The 21,697-nt window shown below is 35.2% G+C and overlaps 1 protein-coding gene and 1 non-coding gene across 8 annotated transcripts in view; one reads left to right on the top strand and one right to left on the bottom strand.

Annotated features, from left to right (window-relative positions):
- ADK (adenosine kinase) overlaps window positions 1-17,599 on the top strand; it is a 518,384-nt gene extending 500,785 nt beyond the window's left edge. For all 7 annotated transcript variants that reach the window (XM_026504506.4, XM_057308800.1, XM_026504502.4 and 4 more), the window contains one exon: window positions 16,776-17,599. In XM_026504506.4, coding sequence (XP_026360291.1) covers window positions 16,776-16,900 — 125 coding nt within the window. In that variant the 3' untranslated portion in view covers window positions 16,901-17,599. The remainder of the gene's footprint in view (window positions 1-16,775) is intronic.
- Window positions 14,495-14,600, bottom strand: LOC113259297 (U6 spliceosomal RNA). The gene has a single exon (XR_003317545.1). It is a non-coding gene; the product is annotated as a U6 spliceosomal RNA (small nuclear RNA).
- Window positions 17,600-21,697: the final 4,098 nt, after the last annotated feature.

The raw sequence follows: 21,697 nt of genomic DNA, 5'->3' as shown, positions 1-21,697 counted from the left end.
TTGTAACAGTCAGGAATTCTAATGATTCATTAGATCATTGACCCAGTCCTCAAGGATCTGAGCCAAGGCCCTGGAAAGTACCAATGGAATCTGAGGTGAACGATATAGCTTTCTGAAGACAAAAAACATACAATAAAATAAATAAATGTACCAAACAGTAGAACAGATAAGTGAGTTTGGTATAATGCATATATACTTTTAAACAGTCCATTTTGTTTGAGGAGGTTTTTCTTTTTAAGTAAATGTCAAGAATTTTTTTAATGGAAAAACCATTCTTTCAGTCGTATCATTTCCAGCTTCTTGAGTTTATAGGTGTGGCCCATGTGGTAAGGATGTGCAGCACCAGGAACTCTCATTCATTGCTCATGGGAATGCAAAATGGTACAGCCACTTTGGAAAACAGTTTGGCAATTTCTTACAAAACATCCTCTTACCATATGACCCAACAATCATACTCCCTGGTATTTACTCAAATAAGTTGAAAACTTAGGTCCGTGTTAAAATGGATGCACATGGGTGTTGATAGCAGCCTTAATCAATTTAACTGACAAAACTTGGAAGCAACCAAGATATCCTTCAATAGGTGACTGGATAGACAAACTGTGGCACACCCATACAGTGGAATAGTATTCAACCATGAAAGGAAGTGAGCTGTCAAGCCATGAAAAGACAGAGGAAACTTAAACACATAGTACTAAATGAAAGAGGCCCATCTGAAAAGGCTATATACTGTGATTTCGACTATATGACATTCTGGGAAAGGCAAAACTGTGGACACAGTGAAAATATCAGTGGTTGTCAAGGACTTGGGGTGGGGAGTAGAGACAGATAAATGGGTAAAGTACAGGGGTTTTGTATGATACTGCAATGGTGGAAAACAGATCATTAAACATTTTTCAAGTCTTATAGAATGAACACAAAAAGCGACCCCTAGTGTAAACCATGGACTTTAGTTGTTAATAATGAATCAATATTGGGGCACCTGGGTGGCTCAGTGGGTTAAACATCCAACTGTTGATTGCAGCTCAGGTCTCAGGGCCGTGAGATCAAGCCCTGCATAGGGCTCCACGCTGACTGTGGAGCCTGCTTAAGATTCTCTCTCTCCCTCTGCCCCTTCCCCTGCAGCTTGTGCACACTTGCACTCTCTAAAAAAACAAACAAACATACAAATGAATCAATATTGGCTCATCAGTTGTAACAAATGTACCACACCAATGCAAGATGTTAACAATAGGGGAAACTGAAGGATGGGGGATGAGAGAGTATAAAGGAATTCTGTACTTTCCTTTCAGTTTTTCTGGAAACTTAAAAATGCTCCAAAAAATAGAGTTTATTAATTTTTTTAAAATGCCAAAGTGGAAAAACTTTTCTTCCACCTATCTCATTTTACTAGTATCTTCGGCATATGTGTATACCCTGTGTTTCATCAGCTATGGTGTCCTATGGTGCTGAGTGTCTTATGGCCAGTGACCTCACAGTTTTTACCAAAAAGCTTGTTTTCACTGATATCACATAATAGCCACTCTATCCAAGTACAGTGATCCTTTCTGCTTAATTCTGTCAGGAATTTTCCCAGCAATCCCTTCTGGGGAAGTATTGGTCCTTGAATTTCCATTTCAAAAGATGCAGACTGATTTACTTGGCATATAGTTTCTATAGATGAAGACTTCATTTGGGGAAGAAAGACTGAGCTAAAGTCTCCTCAGAAACTTTCTAAGATGTGCCCTCTCACACAGCCTGTGTTTCCCTAAGTGTAAGAATGCAGAAAGTAGTAAAGATCGTTATGTCCTTGAGGAATCTTTTAAGAAGAGTGACCAATTTCATTGTACTTATACTGATACTTACACTGATTTACTTTGTGGAAACTCTATTCCCAAGTGGCTACAATTATTAATGAAATCTAAAGGCATAACTGGAAAACCGTTAGAACAAAACATCCTTAGCTGAAATTCTTGAATGAGTTATTCTTAACTATTTATCTGAATAGTTAAATATCCCCATGTTATTGTTTAAAATAACTTTTATTGGCTTTTTTTGGATTATAAAGTAATATTGCTTATTATAGAATATTTAGGAGATGAGAAGAGCAAATAATTAAAAAAATCATCTTTGAAATCTGGAAATGATAATGTTGTATTTTTAGACACACATAAAATTTTTGCCTTTTTATTATTTTGAATAAAAATGTTTCTAAAGTGAGGGCGCCTGGGTGGCTCAGTCAGTTAAGCATCTGACTCTTGATTTCAGCTGAGGTCATGATCTCAGGGTCATGAGATCGAGCCTCTCATCAGGCTCTATGCTGAGTGTGGAGCCTACTTAAGATTCTCTCTCTCTCCCTCTGCTCCCTCCACCCACCCCACCCCCACTCATGCACATGCTTTCTCTGTCTCTCAAAAAAAAAAGTAAAGAAAGAAAAAAAGGTTTCTAAAGTGTGTTCCGTGGATCTGACAAAAAACTAAAAATGGGTACAGGGTGGGTACAATAGCACTCTGTACTATCTTTGCAATTCTTCTGAGAATCTAAAATTATTTCCAAATAAAATGTTTAAGAACAACTAGAGCAGGATGGATTACTTAAGGCATGGTAATGAAACAAAAATACAACTTTTTGGAAAAAACAAAGGTTGATCTCTACCAATCATTATACTGAAAGAATTTTCAGATGGAATAAAGAGTTAAATGACCCCAAATGAATTAAAACGTAGTCTAATATTTATCTAATCTCATGGTGTGGAAGACCTTTCTCAGCCTAAATTCAGTGGACAATTTACTAAAGAAAAGGTTAATCTATATCACAATAAAAATAAAAGACAAATGACAAAGTAAGGAAAAGTATTTGCAACATATATAGTAGACAAACTGGGAATCTCTTAAAAATCAATAAAAGAAGAGAAGTATTCCAACAGAAAAATGGGTAAAAGTTGCCTTCAGTTTATAAAAAGAAATACAAATGGCTATTAGGCATATAAACAAAAAAGTTTTCAATATCCCTAATAAGCAAATAACTAAAGTAAAACAAGATTCTGCCTTTAACTTTTCAAATTATTGAACAGAATTTTTAATAGCAAGAATGCTTTTGGGAGTGTACATTAATAAGATCTTTTTGAAAAGAAATTTGGCAATATGTATGTAAAGCCTGAAAAATTATTAATTACCCTTAAGGAAATTTATCCTAAGGAAATTAAAAATGTGCACAATAATTAATGCTGTAAGAATTTCATAGAGATATTCATGACAGTTTATTTATAGTAAAAAGAAAGAAAGAAAAGAAAGAAAGAAAGAAAGAAAGAAAAAGAAACAACCTAAATACCCAATACTAGGATTAAGTAAATTACGCTATATCCACATTTAAAAAGCATTGTCTCTAGGAATATTTAAAAATATGGGAAAATAATATACTTTTTATTGCAGAAATAATAAAATAAGTAGAAAATACAACAGTATAAAAAGGATATATGCATATAGTAGAAGTAGTAGATACAATGAAAAGTAGACATTGGTCCTACCCCAGTCCTCTAATTCCCCTCCTTGAGGCAGCTTTCTTTGCTAGTTTCTATTAAATCCATCCAGAAATATCCTGCACGTGTGAAGTTTGTGTATGTATTAATATCCCAGTTTTTATCAAATGAGAATACTATATACTGTGCTTACTGTTCTATACCCTTGGTCTTTCATTTACTCCTATCTTGGACATTGTTTCATAGCAGCACATGAAGATCTACCTCATTCTGGCTAACTGCTTTATATTATTCCATTCCATGGATTTAACCACTCCCCTCTTCAAATTGATGGATTTTTTTTTAACATAAATCATACAACATTTTTAAGAAGAAATATGGTTGATACTACCTTTGCCAAGTGATCAAACTTAACATCACCAAGGATGGAACAAATCAACACCATGTACCCCCAGTGAAATACCCTAAGAAGGACACGACATCATTTCTGTGATACCCCTTCCAAACTTGTTAAACCTGAATGTAACCATGAAGAAACATTAGACAAACCCAAATTGAGGGATATTATGCAAAGCAACTTAGCTGGACTCTTTAAAAATGCCAGTTTTAAACTGCTGAATGGGAGGGGGTACTTTTCTAGATTAAAAGAGACTAAAGGAACATGATAACTAAATGGAACTGTGATCCTGGATTAGATTCTGAAGCAGGAAAAAAATTCTATAAAGGATATTACTGTGTCAAGCAAGGATACTTTAATATGTTCTGTATATTAGATATAGTACAGTATTAATATTAAGTTGGTCTTTTTTATTACAAACAATGCTGCAGTAAGTGTCCTTCTACTTATGCCTTTGTACACATATATGCATATATGTAGTTTAGAGGTCATTTCCAATTCTTAGAAGAATTGCTGAGCTTGAACTTTGTGCACTTAAAGTTTTTTGGTTTTGTTTTTTTAAGTTTATTTATTTAAGAAATCTTTACATCCTGGGGCGCCTGGGTGGCACAGCGGTTAAGCGTCTGCCTTCGGCTCAGGGCGTGATCCCGGCGTGATGGGATCGAGCCCCACATCAGGCTCTTCTGCTATGAGCCTGCTTCTTCCTCTCCCACTCCCCCTGCTTGTGTTCCCTCTCTCGCTGGCTGTCTATCTCTGTCGAATAAATAAATAAAATCTTTTTTAAAAAAAAAAGAAATCTTTACATCCTGTGTGGGGCTCGAACTTACCACCCCAGGATCAGAAGTCGGACGCTCTTCCAACTGAGCCAGTCAGGCACCCCTGTACACTTACAGTTTTGGTAGATATTGCCTAAGTGCCTTTCAAAAAGAGTGCTAACTTACCCTCCAGTATATAATTATGTTCACTCTCTTTGATAATACAGTGTATTAACTATTTTTATCTTTACTAATCTCTCAGGTGAAAAATGGTATCACATTGTTTAGATAATATATTAAGTGAAAAAAGGTTACATGACAATATTTAAAGTATGATATCGAGACACATATGTGTGATTAATACCAATTAGATATTAGAATCCGGAAAACAAATTTGATTTTTTCCCTTCTCTTTAAGGTGTCTTTGGAGAAACAGAAGTTTTCATTTCAGCATAGTTGGATTTTTTATTCTTTTACTTTGGAGTTAGTTTGTGCTTTTTGTGTCTTGTTTAAGAAATCCTTCCGTCTACAACATTAGTATATTCTTTATTTTCTTCTAAAAGTCTTAGTTTTGCCATTCACATTTCATTCCTTGATACATCTGGATTTTTTTAATGTGGAATAAGGTAATTTTATTTTGCCAAATCAAAAACTAGTTGCCTAAACGCTATTTTCTAATAAACGACCCTTTCACCATGGATTCACAATGCTAATTCCTTTGAAGCTCAGATTTCCACATTTGCATAGGCCCATTTCAGAACTATCTTTTCTTTTCCTTTGCACTATTTATCTATACCTATGCTAATACTACACTGTATTTATTATTATAGTTTTCTAAGTGTTGGATTTGGTCTTTCCTACCTTGTTTTTCTTCAGCAGGAATGTTTGGCTCTTCTTGATTCTTTGTTTTTCATACAGATTTTAGGATCAACTTGTCAGTTCCCCAAAACCTTGTTGAGACTTTGATTTTGCATTAATGAATCTTCTTATCCAAGAACCTGGCACATCTCTCTATTTATTTAGGTCCTTTATAATGTTGCTTGATAAGGATTTATAATTTTCATTAGAGACTGGCATAATTTATGTTGCTTTTATATCTTTTCTCAAATTTCTTTTGTCTTCTGATACATATATATATGAATAATTGCTGACATGTATATGAATAATTGACTTTGGTATATTTCTGTTATATCCAGCAATCTTTCCAAAGTCCCTTAAGTCCAACAATTTATAGATTATTTGAGGTTTTCTATATACAGTTCTCTTAACTGAAAATAATGGCAAATTTATTTCATTTTTTACACTTTCTAATTTTTTTTCTTAGTCTTACAGCTCTTGTTAGTATCTCCATGCTATATGGCACTGATTATTCTTTATAATGGGACTACGTGTGTTTTATTTACTTCTTAATTCTACTGTTTTACTACTTTTTTCCACTTTTTTTACACTTATTGGTTATTACTTTTGCAATCAGGAAAAAAAATTTTCCCCTTGCTTTCTTGAACTAAACAGGCTCTCAGTGAAGTTCTGAGGGGTGGTCATTGAAAGTGTAATATGCATGACCATGGCAGCTATTGCTTCAAGTCTTATACCTGAGGTATTACTCTATTTCACCTTGTTAATTTTCTCTGACCTTTAAATTATATGGCTTAAAAACTACTTCAAGGGGCGCCTGGGTGGCTCAGTCGTTAAGTGTCTGCCTTCAGCTCAGGGCGTGATCCCGGTGTTCTGGGATCGAGCCCCACATCAGGCTCCTCCGCTGGGAGCCTGCTTCTTCCTCTCCCACTCCCCCTGCTTGTGTTCCCTCTCTTGCTGGCTGTCTCTATCTCTGTCAAATAAATAAATAAAATCTTTAAAAAAAAAAAAAACTACTTCAAGCACATATACATTTGTCTGTATTGTCAAGTAAACAAAGTACTATACTATCTAAACGTATAAAAATTTAAATTTAGCATAAAATGTGATTTTTAAAGAAAATTATATATATTCTAAAAATACTTTCAGATGTTTTACTCTCATATACATATTGTGGTCTACTATATATTAAAAGGCTTTGGAGACTATGTAGGAAAGAGATAATCACTGATACGTACTTATGCAGTATTGTTGGAGAAACAATTTGAGACTAATACAAGATGCTAACACTTGTAAAAGGTGAATTATTCAATTTCATTCTTCCATTGTGTTCAGAAAAGATGCATGATATATGATTTTGATCTTTTGTCTTTATTGAGACTTGTTTTGTGGCCTAACATATGATCTATTCTGGAGAATGTTCCATGTACACGTGAAAAGAATGTGTATTCTGCTGTTTTTGGAAAGAATGTTCTGTATATATGTGATATCCATCAGGTCCAATGTGTCATTCAAAGGCATTGTTTCCTTGTTGATTTTTCTCTCTGGATGATCTATCCATTGATGTAAATGGGGTGCTAAAGTCCCCTATTGTTACTGTATTACTATCACTTTCTTCCTTTGTGTCTATTAATAGTTGCTTTATGTATTTAGGTGCTCCCATATTGGGTGCATAGATCTCTATGGATGTTATATCCTCTTGTTGAATTGTTTCTTTTATGTAGTGTCCTTCTCTGTCTCTCTTAACAGTCTTTGTTTTAAAGTCTGTTTTGCCCAGGACACCTGGGTGGCTCAGTCAGTTGAGTGTCTGACTCTTGATCTCAATTCAGGTCTTGGTCTCAGGCTCATGACTTCAAGCCCTACGTTGGGCTCCATGCTGGCCATGGAGCCTACTTAAAAGATAAATAAATAAAGTCTATTTTGTCCAGTGTAAGTATTTCTACCCCTGCTTTCTTTTTGCTTCCATATGCGTGGTAAATATTTTTCCATCCTTTCACTTCCAGTCTGCATGTGTTTTTAGGTCTGAAGTGAGTCTCTTGTCAGCAGCATATACACAGGTCTTATTTTTTCATCCATTCAATCACCCTGTCTTTGACTAGAGCATTTAGTCCATTTACATTCGAAGTACTTATTGATACGTAAGTTACTTATTGCCATTTTGTTACTTGTTTTCTGGTTGTTTTTGTACTTCCTCTCTGCTCCTTTCTTCTTTTCTTGTTCTCTTCCCTTGTAGTTCGATGGCTTTTTTTAGTGCTATGCTTAGATTCCTTTGTTTATCTTTTCTTTATTAAACACAAGAAAAAGTCTGGAAAGAACACAAATACGTGGAGGCTAAATAACATGCTACTAAACAATGAATGGATCAACCAAGAAATCAAAGAGGAAATCAAAAAATACATGGTACAAATGAAAATGAAAACACAATGGTCCAAACTCTTTCGGATGCAGCAAAAGCTGTTCTAAGAGGGAAGATTATAGTGATACAGGCCTACCTCAAGAACCAAGAGAAGAAAAATCTCAAATAAACAACCTAACCTTATACCTGAAGAAGCTAGAGAATAAAGAACAAAGCCCAAAACCAGTAGAAGGAAGGAAATAATAAAGATTAGAGCAGAAATAAATGAAATAGAAATTTAAAAAACAATAGAACAGATCAATGAAATCAGAAGCTTGTCCTTTGAAAAGATCAACAAAATTGATAAACTCTTAGCTAGACTCATCAAGAAAAAAAGAGAGAGGACTCACTAAATAAAATCAGAAATGAAGGAGGAACAACAGCCAACACCACAGAAATACAAACAATTATGAGAGACTATTATGAAAACTTAGATGCCAGTTGGACAACCTAGAAGAAATGGATAAATTCCTGGAAACATATAACTTTCCAAAACTGAATCAGGAAGAAATCGAAAATTTGAACAGACCCAGTTACTAGCAATGAAACTGAATCAGTAATCAAAACAAACAAACAACAACAAAACCTTAATTCTTCCAAGTTCGTAAAATCTGTGTGGCACAGCTTTCTTATGTGAGGACAACCAGAAAAGCTAAGTCATTCTTTTTGTTGTGAATTGTTGAATGAACAATAATAGAGTCTACTGACTTTTAGCTCCACCCACCGTGAAAACTATTGGTGAAGGAACGATATATGGAAAAGAAAAAAATTGACTTACAGACTTTGTTCATTTCTTCATAAATATCCCTAGCTCTTAAGTGTCTTGATTAAGGCTTTCATACCTCCTGACATATTTCTCACTTTTCTGTAAATCACACTGAAAAAATTCTGGGTATTATATCTCTTATACAGTAACTACATAAAATAGACATATTAAGTCAGGAAATTATATTGTCTTTTGTCCACACCAGCCATCCCACCTCTACATGTGCTTTGAGGAAACTAGCCTAGCACCTCCTCTCTGAATCGTTTAAATACATGTTTCAGTGAATCATGGAACACTACATCAAAAATTGATGATGTGCTGTATGGTGACTAACATATAATTAATAAATAAATAAATATATATATATATATATATATATATATATATATATATATATATATATTTCAGGTCTCATCTCAGATACTGTATTCAGTTATGCTAAAAATGATCACTCTCCTTAACATCAGTAAAAGAAAAATCCAAATGAAAGTAACCAGAAGGTAATAAGCTAGACTGATTGCTAATGGACAGAGGTTTATTCTGATACCTCTGGATCTGTGATTGTTCCAAGATTCAGAGCCAGCCAACACTAGCCCAGGAACCAAATTCATTGTCAGTGAGAAGCCTTCACCCACCATATGCTTCAACAGCTTGAGACCTAAGGTCCATGACATGACCTAAATTTCAGAAAAGTCAGAGAGGCCATAGGATAAGCCTATTGGTAGAAGGATTAGAAAGGAGTTCTTCAGATCCCAGAGAGAAGGAACCAAAGTAGAAAGGCAACAGCTGGCTCAGCATATGAGTTCCCGATTGAAAACCTATGTTGATGTTTCTTCTCCAGTTTTATGCCTCCTGTTTCTGTTCTCTTGACTATGTTGGAAGGCATATATACAGTACCTTACCCTTTGTTTTTAAGATAATGTACTGATGAGGAATATAAGAACCAGGAGGAAAGCATCAACGAAAAGGTCTCCTAGAGGATTTTTTCATGTTGAGCACACATGCCAAGTCAGTCATTTAAGATTTTTCTTGTTGAATTCCTGATAGACCCAAAACCTTCACTAAAAGAGAGCAAACTTCTTTTTTGATATATATCTGCAAGCCTTACTTATCTGTTATAGTGTGTGCCAACCACACTCTTTAAAATTCACATTCAGTGAATAAGATATGAACAATCACTTTGTTTCCTTGCTGACATAGTATTTGTATATATTAATAGCATATTGCTACTGTTGATATTTTTCCCTACTTAATTTATTAGAGTAATACCCCCAAAATGCAAATAACTTTTAAAAATAGAGGAAGACCAAAAATCCTTTAGAATAGGTGAAAGATAAGAACAAACCAGATTTGTTCTTCAAACATATAAAATGTTCGGCCTCACTCATAATAAGAGAAATGCAAATTAAAATTACATTGAGATACCGTTTCTGACCCATTGGCAAAAATTCAAAAGCCTGACAGTACACGCTGTTGGTGAGGTTATGGGGAAACAAGCACTCTTAAACATTACTAGTGGAAATACAAAGTCGTTCAACTTCTATGAAAGGGGATTTGGCAATATCTAACAGAACTACTTATTTATCTACTCTTCAGCTCAAAAGTTCTACATCCAGAAATTTATCCTGAAGATACATCACCCCTCAATAATACAAAGACATATATGCAAAAAGTTATCCATTTTGGCATTCTTTGTGACTGCGAAGCACTGGAAACTATGTCCAGGTGATCAAAATGAACATCGCCAGTGATTAGCAACTAGACATAATGTACCTCTAAATGTGATACCCTGAGAAGGACACAACGTAATTTTTCTAGTATTCTGGCCATAAGTGCATAATCTGACTTAAATATGAGGAAATATCAGACAAACCCAAATGAGAATCACTCTGATAAATAGGAATTAGGGGAAGACTATATGCTTCAAAAATGTCCCTGTCACAAAAGTCAAAGAAAGTCTGAGGGATGTTCAAAAGTATAGAAGACCAAAAACATAACAAATCCTACACTGGATTCTATCCTGAAAGGGGAAAAAAAAAGTGCTATAAAGTACATTATTTGGGAGTGCCTATCTGGCTCAGGCAGTAGAGCATGTGACTCTTGATCTCAGAATTGTGAGTTCAAGCCCCATGTTGGGTGTAGAGATTACTTAAAAATAAAGTCTTAAAAAATTATTGGATTATTGGATCATTGTCAAAACTGGGATATGGAGAGTGAAATTAGATAACGGTATTCTAACAGTGTTACTGAAGTTAATAACTGTGGATATTTAAGAGAATAGTCTTATTCTCAGGAAAGAAGCCCTGCTGTATTTAAAGGTAAAGAAGCATGATAAATGCAACTTGTTCTCAAATACAGCAAAAACCTGTAGAAAGGGAGAGTCTATGTGCACAAAAGGAGGAAATGTTAACAATAAGTGCATCTGGGTAAAGGATATGTGGGTGTTTTTCACATTATTTTTATTCCTGCAACTTTTCTGTGAATTTGAAATTATTTCCAAATAAAGCATTTTATTTAAAATACACTTTTGGTCAGCTAATAATTAAAAATTCTATTATGTTGGGAAACATTACAGTAACTCAAATAAGCCAGATACAAAAGGACAACTATTGTGTGATCCCACTCATATGAGGTACCTAGAACAGGCAAATTCATAGAGACAGAAAGTAGAGTAGCAGTTGCCAGAGGCCAGAAGTATGGAGGAATAGAGTTATTGTTTAAAGAATTTGGGGTTTCTGTTGAAGCGAGGAAAAAGTTCTGGAAATTGATGAAAGTGACAATTACACAACTTCACAAAATGATCTTAATGCCATGAATTGCACACTTAAAAATGGTTAAAATGGTAAACTAGGTTATATATCTTTTACACAATAAAAAATTATCTTAGAATGTTTATTCGTGTTATAATAGGATTCCCTAGGATTCTTAAAATATAAGCTCCCTTTGTTTAAACCATTTTACACAACTTCTAAGATTCACATCAGCTACTTTATGAAGGTTCCACTTACAATTGATTGTATAACCCTGTAGTTTGTCTCAGTTGGTTTTTCAAAATAGATTATTGAAAACTGTTATTCTCCTAGGGCAAAGGTCTTAGCTTTTTTCTGCATTCAGGCTTTCCACTTGTCAAAGCAAATGTCTCTTCAGAGTACTTCACTTCAGACATCAACTAGCTCTTCTCTTAGAGGATGCTGGCACTTAGCTTCACAAAAATATTTCATAAACATAAGCTTTTCCTTTTCTCACAAAGATCATACCAGAAGGAATGAGGAAAACAGATGTTGCATATAAGGCTTCTCATAGACGTGTTTCCACTGTAAGCTGATCTGACTCTGAATTTGGCGTCTGCTCCATTCACTGTGTGGGCTGAGCATTTTAGTCTCACAGTTTGGCTGAAAGTTAATATTGACCTTTGACTGTTACCTGAAAACTCAGTGATCAAATACTCGTACTAAACCTCTTGAGGGAGTGATTTCACATTCTAAGCAAATGTCTTCAAAATATATCACTCCATTAACCAAATTAATTTTATTCTTTGGTTGGGAATACTTATTTTACTAGATACAGAGCATTCCCCAAATCTGACAGGGAAAAAGCTTGTGTGGTCAGAATGGTAGAGAAGAAAGGACGTAAATCTCTTATAATGCTCTCTACAGGTCATTATACCATAGCTTCTCAATTAATCTTCACCCCCAGCAGGCTGCCAGGGCCTAGGGAACAGCCTGGAAGTCTGGCTACAGAACAGTTTCTCATTATCTGTTCTTCTGAGTATTTGAGTGCTGCTAAGCAGCTCACGTTTCCCCTGGAGGGAAAGTAGCCCCAGATTCTTCTGTTCTTGACCTGTCTTATTTGTAACTACAACACTTTTTCCCTTTTTTCTTCTTTTATAGTTTTATTTTACTATAACTGATATACAATAAACTGCACATATTTAAAGTGTACAATTTTGCAAATGTTAACATAGGCATGCATACATCCATGAAACCATCAGTGTAGACATATCTACTATTCTGGTGCTGTTTTGTAATCCTGGCTTCCTTCCTCTTCTCATCCACATTTGGATCATTATAAATAAGCTGTTGTGAACATTCACTACAAGCCTTTGGTGTGAATATATGCTTTCATTTACCTTGAATTAAATGCCTAGAAATAGAATGACTGGGTCATATGGTAATTGTATGTTTGACTTTTTAAGACGCTGACATATGGTTTTCAAAGTGGTATTATCATTTCATATTCCCACTATCAGTATATGAGAGTTTCAAATCACCCACACCCTTGTCAACACTTGTTATGGTCAGTCTTTTTAATTTTAGCCATTCTAGTGGGTTGGCAGTAGTATCTAATTGTGATTTTAATTTGCATTTCTCTAATGAATAATGGTATTGAACATCTTTTCCTGAGCTTATTTGGCATTTGTTTATCTTCTTTACTAAAATGTTAGTTCAACTCTTTTGAACCCATTTTTTATTGGGTTCTTTCTTATTGAGGTGTAGAAGTATTTAATTTGGCAAAGTCCAGTTATTTTTTTCCTCCATAAAAGGTTGTACTTTTTATGTCTTACTCAAGAGATTTTTGGCAAATTCAAAGTCACTAAGATTTTCTGTGTTTCCTTCTTGAAAGTTTATAGTTTTAGCTCTTATATTTAGATTTGCGAAGCATTTCAAGTTATTTCTGTAGGTGATGTGAGGTAAGGGTTGAAGTGGTTTGTTTGTTTTTTCAAATATGCCATCCAGCTGTTCTAAGACCATTTGTTTAAAAGATTATCTCTTCTCCCACTGGATTGCTTTGATACTTCTGTCAAAAATCAATTGATACAGAAGTAGGTTTATTTCTGGACTGTGCAGTTGCATTCACCTACTTGTTTTTCTTTATGCCAATAGTGTAGTGTCTTGATTATTTTAGTTCTATAATAAGTTTTAACTCAGGTAGTCTTGTTTTTCAAAGGTATGTTTGACTAATCTTAGTCTTTTTCATTTCCACATTAGTATTGGAATCAGCTTCTCAGTTTCTATATGAAAAGCCTGCTGGAGGGACACCTGGATGGCTCAGTTGGTTAAGCATCTGCCTTCAGCTCAGGTCATGATCCCAGGGTCCTGGGATCAAGTCCCACATTGGGCTTCTTGCTCAGTGGGGAGCCTGCTTCTCCCTCTGCCTGCTGCTCCCTGTTTGTGTTTCTCTCTCTTTCTCTGACAAATAAATAAATAAAATCTTTTAAAAAAAAGAAAAGCCTGCTGGAATTTTGATTGGTATTACATTAAATCCACAGAAAATTTTCTTAGAGCTGTTAACAATATTGAATCTTCTGGACTGTGAACACTTTCTATCTCCCCATTTTTGTAGGTTTCTTTTACTGCTTTTTTCAGGATCGTTTTGTCATTTTCAGTGTGTAGGTCTTACACTTTTATCATGTATTACACATATTTGATGGTATGGTACAAGGTATTTTTAATATCAATTTCTAACTGTTGCTAATATATACAGTTGCTATATATACACACAGTATGATGTGTATATGGTATGAAAATTCAATTGATTTTTGTATAGTGCTCTTGTATCCTGCAACTTTACTAAGGTCACTTCCTAGTTCTAGTAACTTTTTTCTAGATTCCATAGGATATTTTACAAAGACCAGTGATTTCTCGATCTCAGATTATAGACATTGTAAGATTTTTAGCAGCATCCCTCACTCTACTCACTAGATGCCAATAGCACCCTCTGCCCCAGTTATGAAAACCAAAAATTGCCAGACATTGCCAAATGTCCTGGGGCAGTGGGGGGAGCAAAATTATCCAACATGGAGAACCATAGACATACCATCTGCATATAAAGACAATTTTACTTCTTTTTCCATCTTGATGCCTTTTTCTAAAATAGGAAACATTTCACGACTTTGCTTGTCACTTTGTGCAAGGGCCATGCTAATCTTGTCTGTATTATTCCAATTTTAGTATACGTGCTGCCAAAGTGAGCACTTAATGCCTTTTGTTTATTTCTTTTGTTTGCCTTATTGCACTGGCTAAAGTGTCCAGTACGGTGTTTAAGAACAAACATGTTTGTCTTGTTCTTGATCTTAAAGGGAAAACATTACATCATCCACCATTAAGAATAATTTTAATGGGGTGCCTGGGTGGCACAGCGGTTAAGCGTCTGCCTTCAGCTCAGGGCGTGATCCCAGTGTTATGGGATCGAGCCCCACATCAGGCTCCTCCGCTATGAGCCTGCTTCTTCCTCTCCCACTCCCCCTGCTTGTGTTCCCTCTCTCGCTGGCTGTCTCTATCTCTGTCAAATAAATAAATAAAATCTTTAAAAAAAAAAAAAAAGAATAATTTTAACTGTAAGTTTTATAAGTTCCCTTTATCAGGTTGAGCAGGTTCCCTTCTATTCCTAGGTTGCTTGAAGTTGCTATTAGAAATATATGTTGAGGGGGCGCCTGGGTGGCACAGCAGTTAAGCGTCTGCCTTCGGCTCAGGGTGTGATCCCAGCGTTGTGGGATCGAGCCCCACATCAGGCTCCTCCGAAATGAGCCTGCTTCTTCCTCTCCCACTCCCCCTGCTTGTGTTCCCTCTCTCGCTGGCTGTCTCCTCTATCTCTGTTAAATAAATAAATAAAATCTTAAAAAAAAAAAAAAGAAATATATGTTGAATTTTCCAGATGCTTTTTCTTCTTGCATTAGGTGATCTTTATGGTTTTGTTAGTTATGCCAAATTACATTAATTAATTTTTGAATGTCAAACCAACCTTGCATTCCTAGGATAAACCCCATCTGATAATAATTTATTATCTTTTTAAATATACTATTGGATTTGATTTGCTAAAATTTTCTTTAAAGTATTTGCATCTTTTTTTATTTTGGTGTCAGAGTAATGCTGTCCTCAAGGAATTTGGGAAGTATTTTCAGTTTTCAGCTTTCTGAAGAGGTTTTTGTATAGCATTGATACTATTTTTACTCCTTAAATATTTGGTAGAATTCACCAGTGACACCACGTGGACCTGGAATTATCTTTTTGGGAAGCTTTTTAACTGTAAAGTCAATATATTTAATAGGTACAAAGCTAATCGTGTTATCTATTTCTTCCTGAGCTTCAGCTTTGATAGTTTGTGTCTTTCCAGGAATTTGTCCAATTCATCAACTTGTCAAATCTATTGGCACAAAGTTGTTATTGTTTCTTTATTATTCTTTTAGTGCATGTAGATTCTATAGTGACATCACCTCTTTTATTACCAATACTGGTGATTTATGTCTTCTCTCTCTTTCTTGCTGATCATCCTGCCTACGTGTTTAATTTTGTCCTACTTTGACTCCCCAATCCATCTCCTCAGCTGAGTGACACTGTTGAGCTCGGCCTAGGTTGTCGCTCCTTGTGCTGTAGCCTAGTAACTCTCTCTAGGTGGTAAGCTAGAGCAATTTTACAGTTTATCCCATTTGTTTCTCTTCTTTCATGGATCTTTTACAGTATTTGAAAAACATTGTTTCATTTACTTTGTCTTTATTTTAGTTGTTTCTGGAGAAAGGATAAATGTGGTTCCTTTTATTTCCTCTTGGTCAGAAACAGAAGTCCTCAACACTGTTTTCTACTTTATCACATGTATTTAATGTCAAGCTGGTCCATGATGTTTGACTATAGAAATCATTTCACTGTTACTCCTGGGAGTAAAAGGGAGATGTAAGGTCCTTTGTAACTCTTCAACTCTTACATCTGTACTTGGAGAGACATCCAGATGATAGAATTTTGTCCAAAAGCAGTGTGCTAGAAATAACAACACATAAGGAATCCAGAGAGCTGGAGAGAGGGATAACTAATACCTTCTCAGCTGTAAAAACCCAAGGTAATATTAGTTGGCCAGTACTTCTTACTCACAACCTCTTAATCTCAAAACTAAAGGAAAGCATGATGATGCTTTAGGCATACAAAGATTAGAGTGACTTCATGATAAGTTGTCATGTCCCAGCTTGAGCTCTTTGAAAGAAATATTGAGGGAAGCTCATAATGTTTGAGGGAAGAACGCTCTAACATTTGAGGTTAAACACTTAACTATAAACACTGAAGAAAGCGATCGGTGCATAGACTATTTTTTGGCCTGACCCAATATGACCTTTCTGATGCTGTTATGTAGTACTCATGTTTTTCCGTTTGTCTGTGTTCCAGGTTTTCTGTCTCAACTGGTCTCTGAGAAGCCTCTGACCGAATGCATCCGTGCTGGCCACTATGCCGCAAGCGTCATAATTAGGCGGACTGGCTGCACTTTTCCTGAGAAGCCAGACTTCCACTGATAGAAAAGGAGGAAACCCAAGCCCAGGAGTATAGACACTGCCCTGATTGCTTCCTGAGAATTCCCATATTAATAAAGAAGAAAATTATCTGCCATCTTTTCCTACTATAATAATATTCATTCTTAATTTAGGGAGTACAGTAATGCTCAGTAGAATCTTTATTCTCTCAACAATCTAAAAAATAATGTCTATTTCCATAGTTTGATAGTGCCACTTAAATGTTGATTAAACGGGAATATAACATTTCAATGGAAATTTTTATTTCATTTTCAATTACTTTGTAAATTCATGCGTATTTAGCAAATTGATCAGTTTTTTTTACATTTCTGCTTTGAATGCAGATGCAATTTAATATTATAGATTTTTAAACAGGAATTAATTCTAACACATCAATCTTCAGCTTTTTATACAAGTATATTTAATTTAGGAATTTATGTATGTATATATGTATGTGTGTATATGCATACATACGTATATGTGTACCACATATATAAATGAAAAATGGTCAAATAAGGTACAGAAATATATATCTTGCCAAGTTATGCCAAATAATCTCTTTAGCACATACTCAAACATGTAATAAACTTTGGATAATTAAATAACTTGCCAAATTATGTTATATTACAATATTCAAATTATAATCTTATATTTACCTATGATACTCTGATTTGATACAAATAAAAACTTGTCATATGGGAATTTTTTCTATCCTTGCTCTGTGCTCAATAAACTTAGGAAGTAAGCTCATTATTTAATATTGGGCCTTGAAATGATACCTAACTCAATGATGGTGATAGAAAGAACAACATAATACATTGAAAAATAACTTAGTATTTGAGACCAGTAAGTCACTGTTTTAAGGAAAACAGAATTGCATAGCAGAACCTCTGGAGTCAGACTTAATTACCTTTATATAACCTTGCGCAAATTACTCTGCCTCTTTTATCTTCAATTTTCTTTCTATAAAATGGGATAATAACTCCACGTACAAGATTACTGAGATGATTTGAGAGAGAATACCAAGTATAAAATGCTTGCTACATGCCTAGTAAGTGCTTAATAAGTACCTGCTATTTTTATCATTATGATTATTGTTGAAGAGGAAAAAGGTGGGCGTCTGGGTGGCTTAGTTAGTTAAGCTTCTGACTCTTGGTTTTGGCTCAGGGTGGTAAGATCAAGCCCTGCGTCAGGCTCCGTGCGCAGTTTGCTTGAGATCCTTTCCCCCTCTCTTTCAGTCTTCCTCTGCTCCTCCCCCCGCTTACACATGTGCTCTCTCTCTCAAATAAATAAGTAAAAATTTTTGAAAAGAAAGAAAAAGGTAACATTTATAAAACTGAATTCAAACCATAGAAAAGTGTACAAGTTTTTGTTTATTATATGTTTAGGAAGACTTTAAGGTATGCTATGCTTACTTGTCTTTTTCTTTTTTTATAGAGATATAATTCATACAGTTCATTGGGTTTTAGTGTATTCACAAAATTGTATATCCATCACCGTTTTTATCACCCCCAAAAGAGACACTGTATCTCCCAATTCACCACACTCCCCATCCCCTGGCAACAAGTCATTTATTTTCTGTCACTATAGATTTGCCTATTCTGGACATTCATAAAAGTGGAGTCATATAATGTGTGTTCTTTTGTGTCTGGCTTCTTTCACTTAGCATGTTTTCAAGGCACACCTATCTTATAATGTATATCAGTACTTTTTTAATTTGCCAGATAATAGTTTATTGTATAGATATACCAGATTCTGTTTATCCATTCACCAGTTGATGGACATTTGGGTTGTTAGCACTTTTTGGCTATTACGAATAGTGTAGCTATGAACATTCATGTACAAGTTTTTTGTGTGGATTATGGTTTCAGTTCTTTGGTGTATATATCTAGGAGTGGAATTGCTGGGTGACACGGTAAACCAATGTTTAACTTTTTGAGAAACTGCCAAACTTTTTCTAAAGAGACTGCACCATTTTACATTCTCATCACAAGGTTTGAGGGTTCAATTTCTCCACACCATCCCCAGGGCTTGCTATTATCTCTCTGATTGTAGCCATCTTGGTGGGTAGGAAGGGATATTTCATTATGGTTTTGATTTGCAGTTCCCCAATGGCTTATGATATGGAACATCTTTTTTATGTGCTTCTTGACCATTTAAATTTTTTCTGTGGAGAAAAATCTGTTCGTATCCATTGCCCATTTTTTATAATTTTTATCTTTTTAAAGATTATTTTAGAGAGAGAGAGCATGCAAGCTAGGGGAGAACAGAGGGAGAGAGAGAATCTTAAGGAGACTCCACACTGAGCACGGAGCCCTGCACGGGGCTTAATCTCACGACCCCAAGATCATGACCTGAGCCGAAACCAAGAGTCAGACACTCAACCGACTGAGCCACCCAGGTGCCCCTCCCTTGCCCATTCTTAATTGAGTGATTTGTCCTTTCATTATTGACTTCTAAGAGTTCTTTATATATTCTAGATATGTCTCATCAGGTATATGATTTACTAATATGTTCTTCCATTCTCTGGGTTGTTTTTACTTTCTTGTTGGTGTCCCTTGAAGCACAAATGTTTTTAATTTGTATGCAGTCCAATTTGTCTATTTTTTCTTTTGTCGTTTGTGCTTTTGGTTTCATATCTAAGAAATCATTTGCCTAATCCAAGATCACAAGGAATGACACGTGTGTTTTCTTTTGAGAGTTTTATAGTTTTTGCTCTTACATTTTAATCTTTGATCCATTTTGAGTTTATTTTTATATATATGTGAGGTAGAGAGTCTAAATTAATTCTCTTGCATCCAGCTATCCCAGTTGTCCCAGCACCTTATTGAAAAGACTATTTTCTCCATTATTGAATTTTCTAGGCACCCTTGTCAAAAATCAACCAGCCATAAATGTAAGGTTCAATTGCCGGACTCTCAGTTCCATTCCATTTTCTGTATGTCTATCCTTGTACCAGTCCAGACTGCTTCGATTATTGGAGCTTTGAGTAAGTTTCGAAATTAGGAAGTGTAAGTCCTACAACTTTGTCTCTCAAGAACAATTAGTTTGAATGGTCGGGCATCTTTATCATATTAAAACTACTACAGAATGTCTTCCTCTTAAATAAGTAAGAGGGACACTGGTAAACGTTTTCTACTCTTTCTGATGAGAAACTTTCTTATCCCAACACTATTGATCAGGAACCACTTACTACCTAGACTTCTGACAGTCATTGTCAGACGGACATTCCAAAGTATGCTATTTGGTAGCACTTAACATGCACACAGATCACATAACTTTCTTGTAATAAAAGACAGTCTTTGGGATATGTGTATTTTGTCCTTGAGTTTATGACGCCTTTTTTAGTTCTCTGTTTTGATAAAGGACAAAAGAAAGGTAATAGCTAGCCCAACAAACTTGGTCTCAGGAAACCTGGCTCTGACTGGTTGTTATGCATTCCCCACTATAGCCTCAGTTTTTGCATCTTGGAGTGAGGAATAGTTAACCTAGTCTTGCTTTATAGCATCCTGGTTTAACAGATATTCGGAGGAGGACATGCAGTATGAGAGAAGAATAATGAAGTTATCAAGAAGACATGAGCTCTGGCCCCAGGTTGGCTTCAAATACCCATGTGACCCTTAGTCTATGTAATTCACCAGATGTAGATACTTTATTTGTGATGTCTCTAAAATGTAATTATATTTTTAATATATTTTTTATCTTAAATTTTTTTTAATTTTTATTAAGGTTTAGTAAAAGTTTTAATAAGGTTGCCTTCTTAAAGGTGCATGGGGAAAGGTGGCTCTTCCCTGAGTAGTGAGCCAGAAAGGCCATTTATTTGTGAGTCACAGTTGGGCAAATGAGGTAAGGACAGAAGACTGATAATTCGGGCGGGGGGGCATAGGTGATCTGGAGAATTAGCACATTGAGTTTGGCCAAGTCTCAGCAAATGATCAAGGCTGCCAGAAAATTGCTTCCATGAGATTGGAAAAGAAGGTAGTACAAGCATTTGAAGAGAAGCTGGGTGCTCGAGTATATAACAGAGTAGGGGAGAAAGAAAAAAGAAAAACACAAGAGTAGCTATTGTGTTTTCTTATAGTTTTTCCACCTATCTATCTTCATGATATGTACCTTTCAATACTGCTTTATTTCTCCAAAAAAATCAGAGTAAGGCCTTTTTTTTTTTTTTTTAAGATCAGGGTGAGGGAAATACATTCTTTATCTTAACTAAAGGCCAAGCAACTTTGGCTAAAAGCTATTCTTACCAAATTTTGCAAAGCAAGCATTATAATTTTTTACCCTTTTAAAACAAAGATGCATAATGTAAAAATTGGTTTAGATATACATAAGCCTACAAAGGAAGCATGTGTTTGGCTGGCAGTCTAAAACTACTACCAGTGTAGAAATAGAAAAATACACTCTTACTCATTTCTGTTAACTACATCACCTTCAGAAAAAGTGTCCATTTAGTAATATTTCCATTAGAAAAAATAGGTTTAAAATGTAAACTTTTTTTTTTTTAATGATTCAGTAGTGGTTCTGTGTTCTAGTCCCCAGCTCTGTATCTCCTTGGACAACTTCTCGAACTACTCTGAGCATTGGTTTTCTCACCTGTAAAATGAGGAAAACATATCCACTCCCAGTGACAGAATGTTAAGAGAAAGTATATGTAAAAACATTTTATAAGTGGTTAAATAAACTTAAATATGAAGTAGTTTGATATTTTACAAAGGTACCAAAGAAACCCAGTGGGGAAAGGAGTCTTTTCAATAGATAATGCTGTAACAATTTGATATCTATATGAGAAAAAATGAACCT

Source organism: Ursus arctos, unplaced genomic scaffold (genome assembly GCF_023065955.2).
Source record: "Ursus arctos isolate Adak ecotype North America unplaced genomic scaffold, UrsArc2.0 scaffold_7, whole genome shotgun sequence".
Classification (NCBI taxonomy): domain Eukaryota; kingdom Metazoa; phylum Chordata; class Mammalia; order Carnivora; family Ursidae; genus Ursus; species Ursus arctos.
This window is presented reverse-complemented; position numbering and strand designations above follow the sequence as displayed.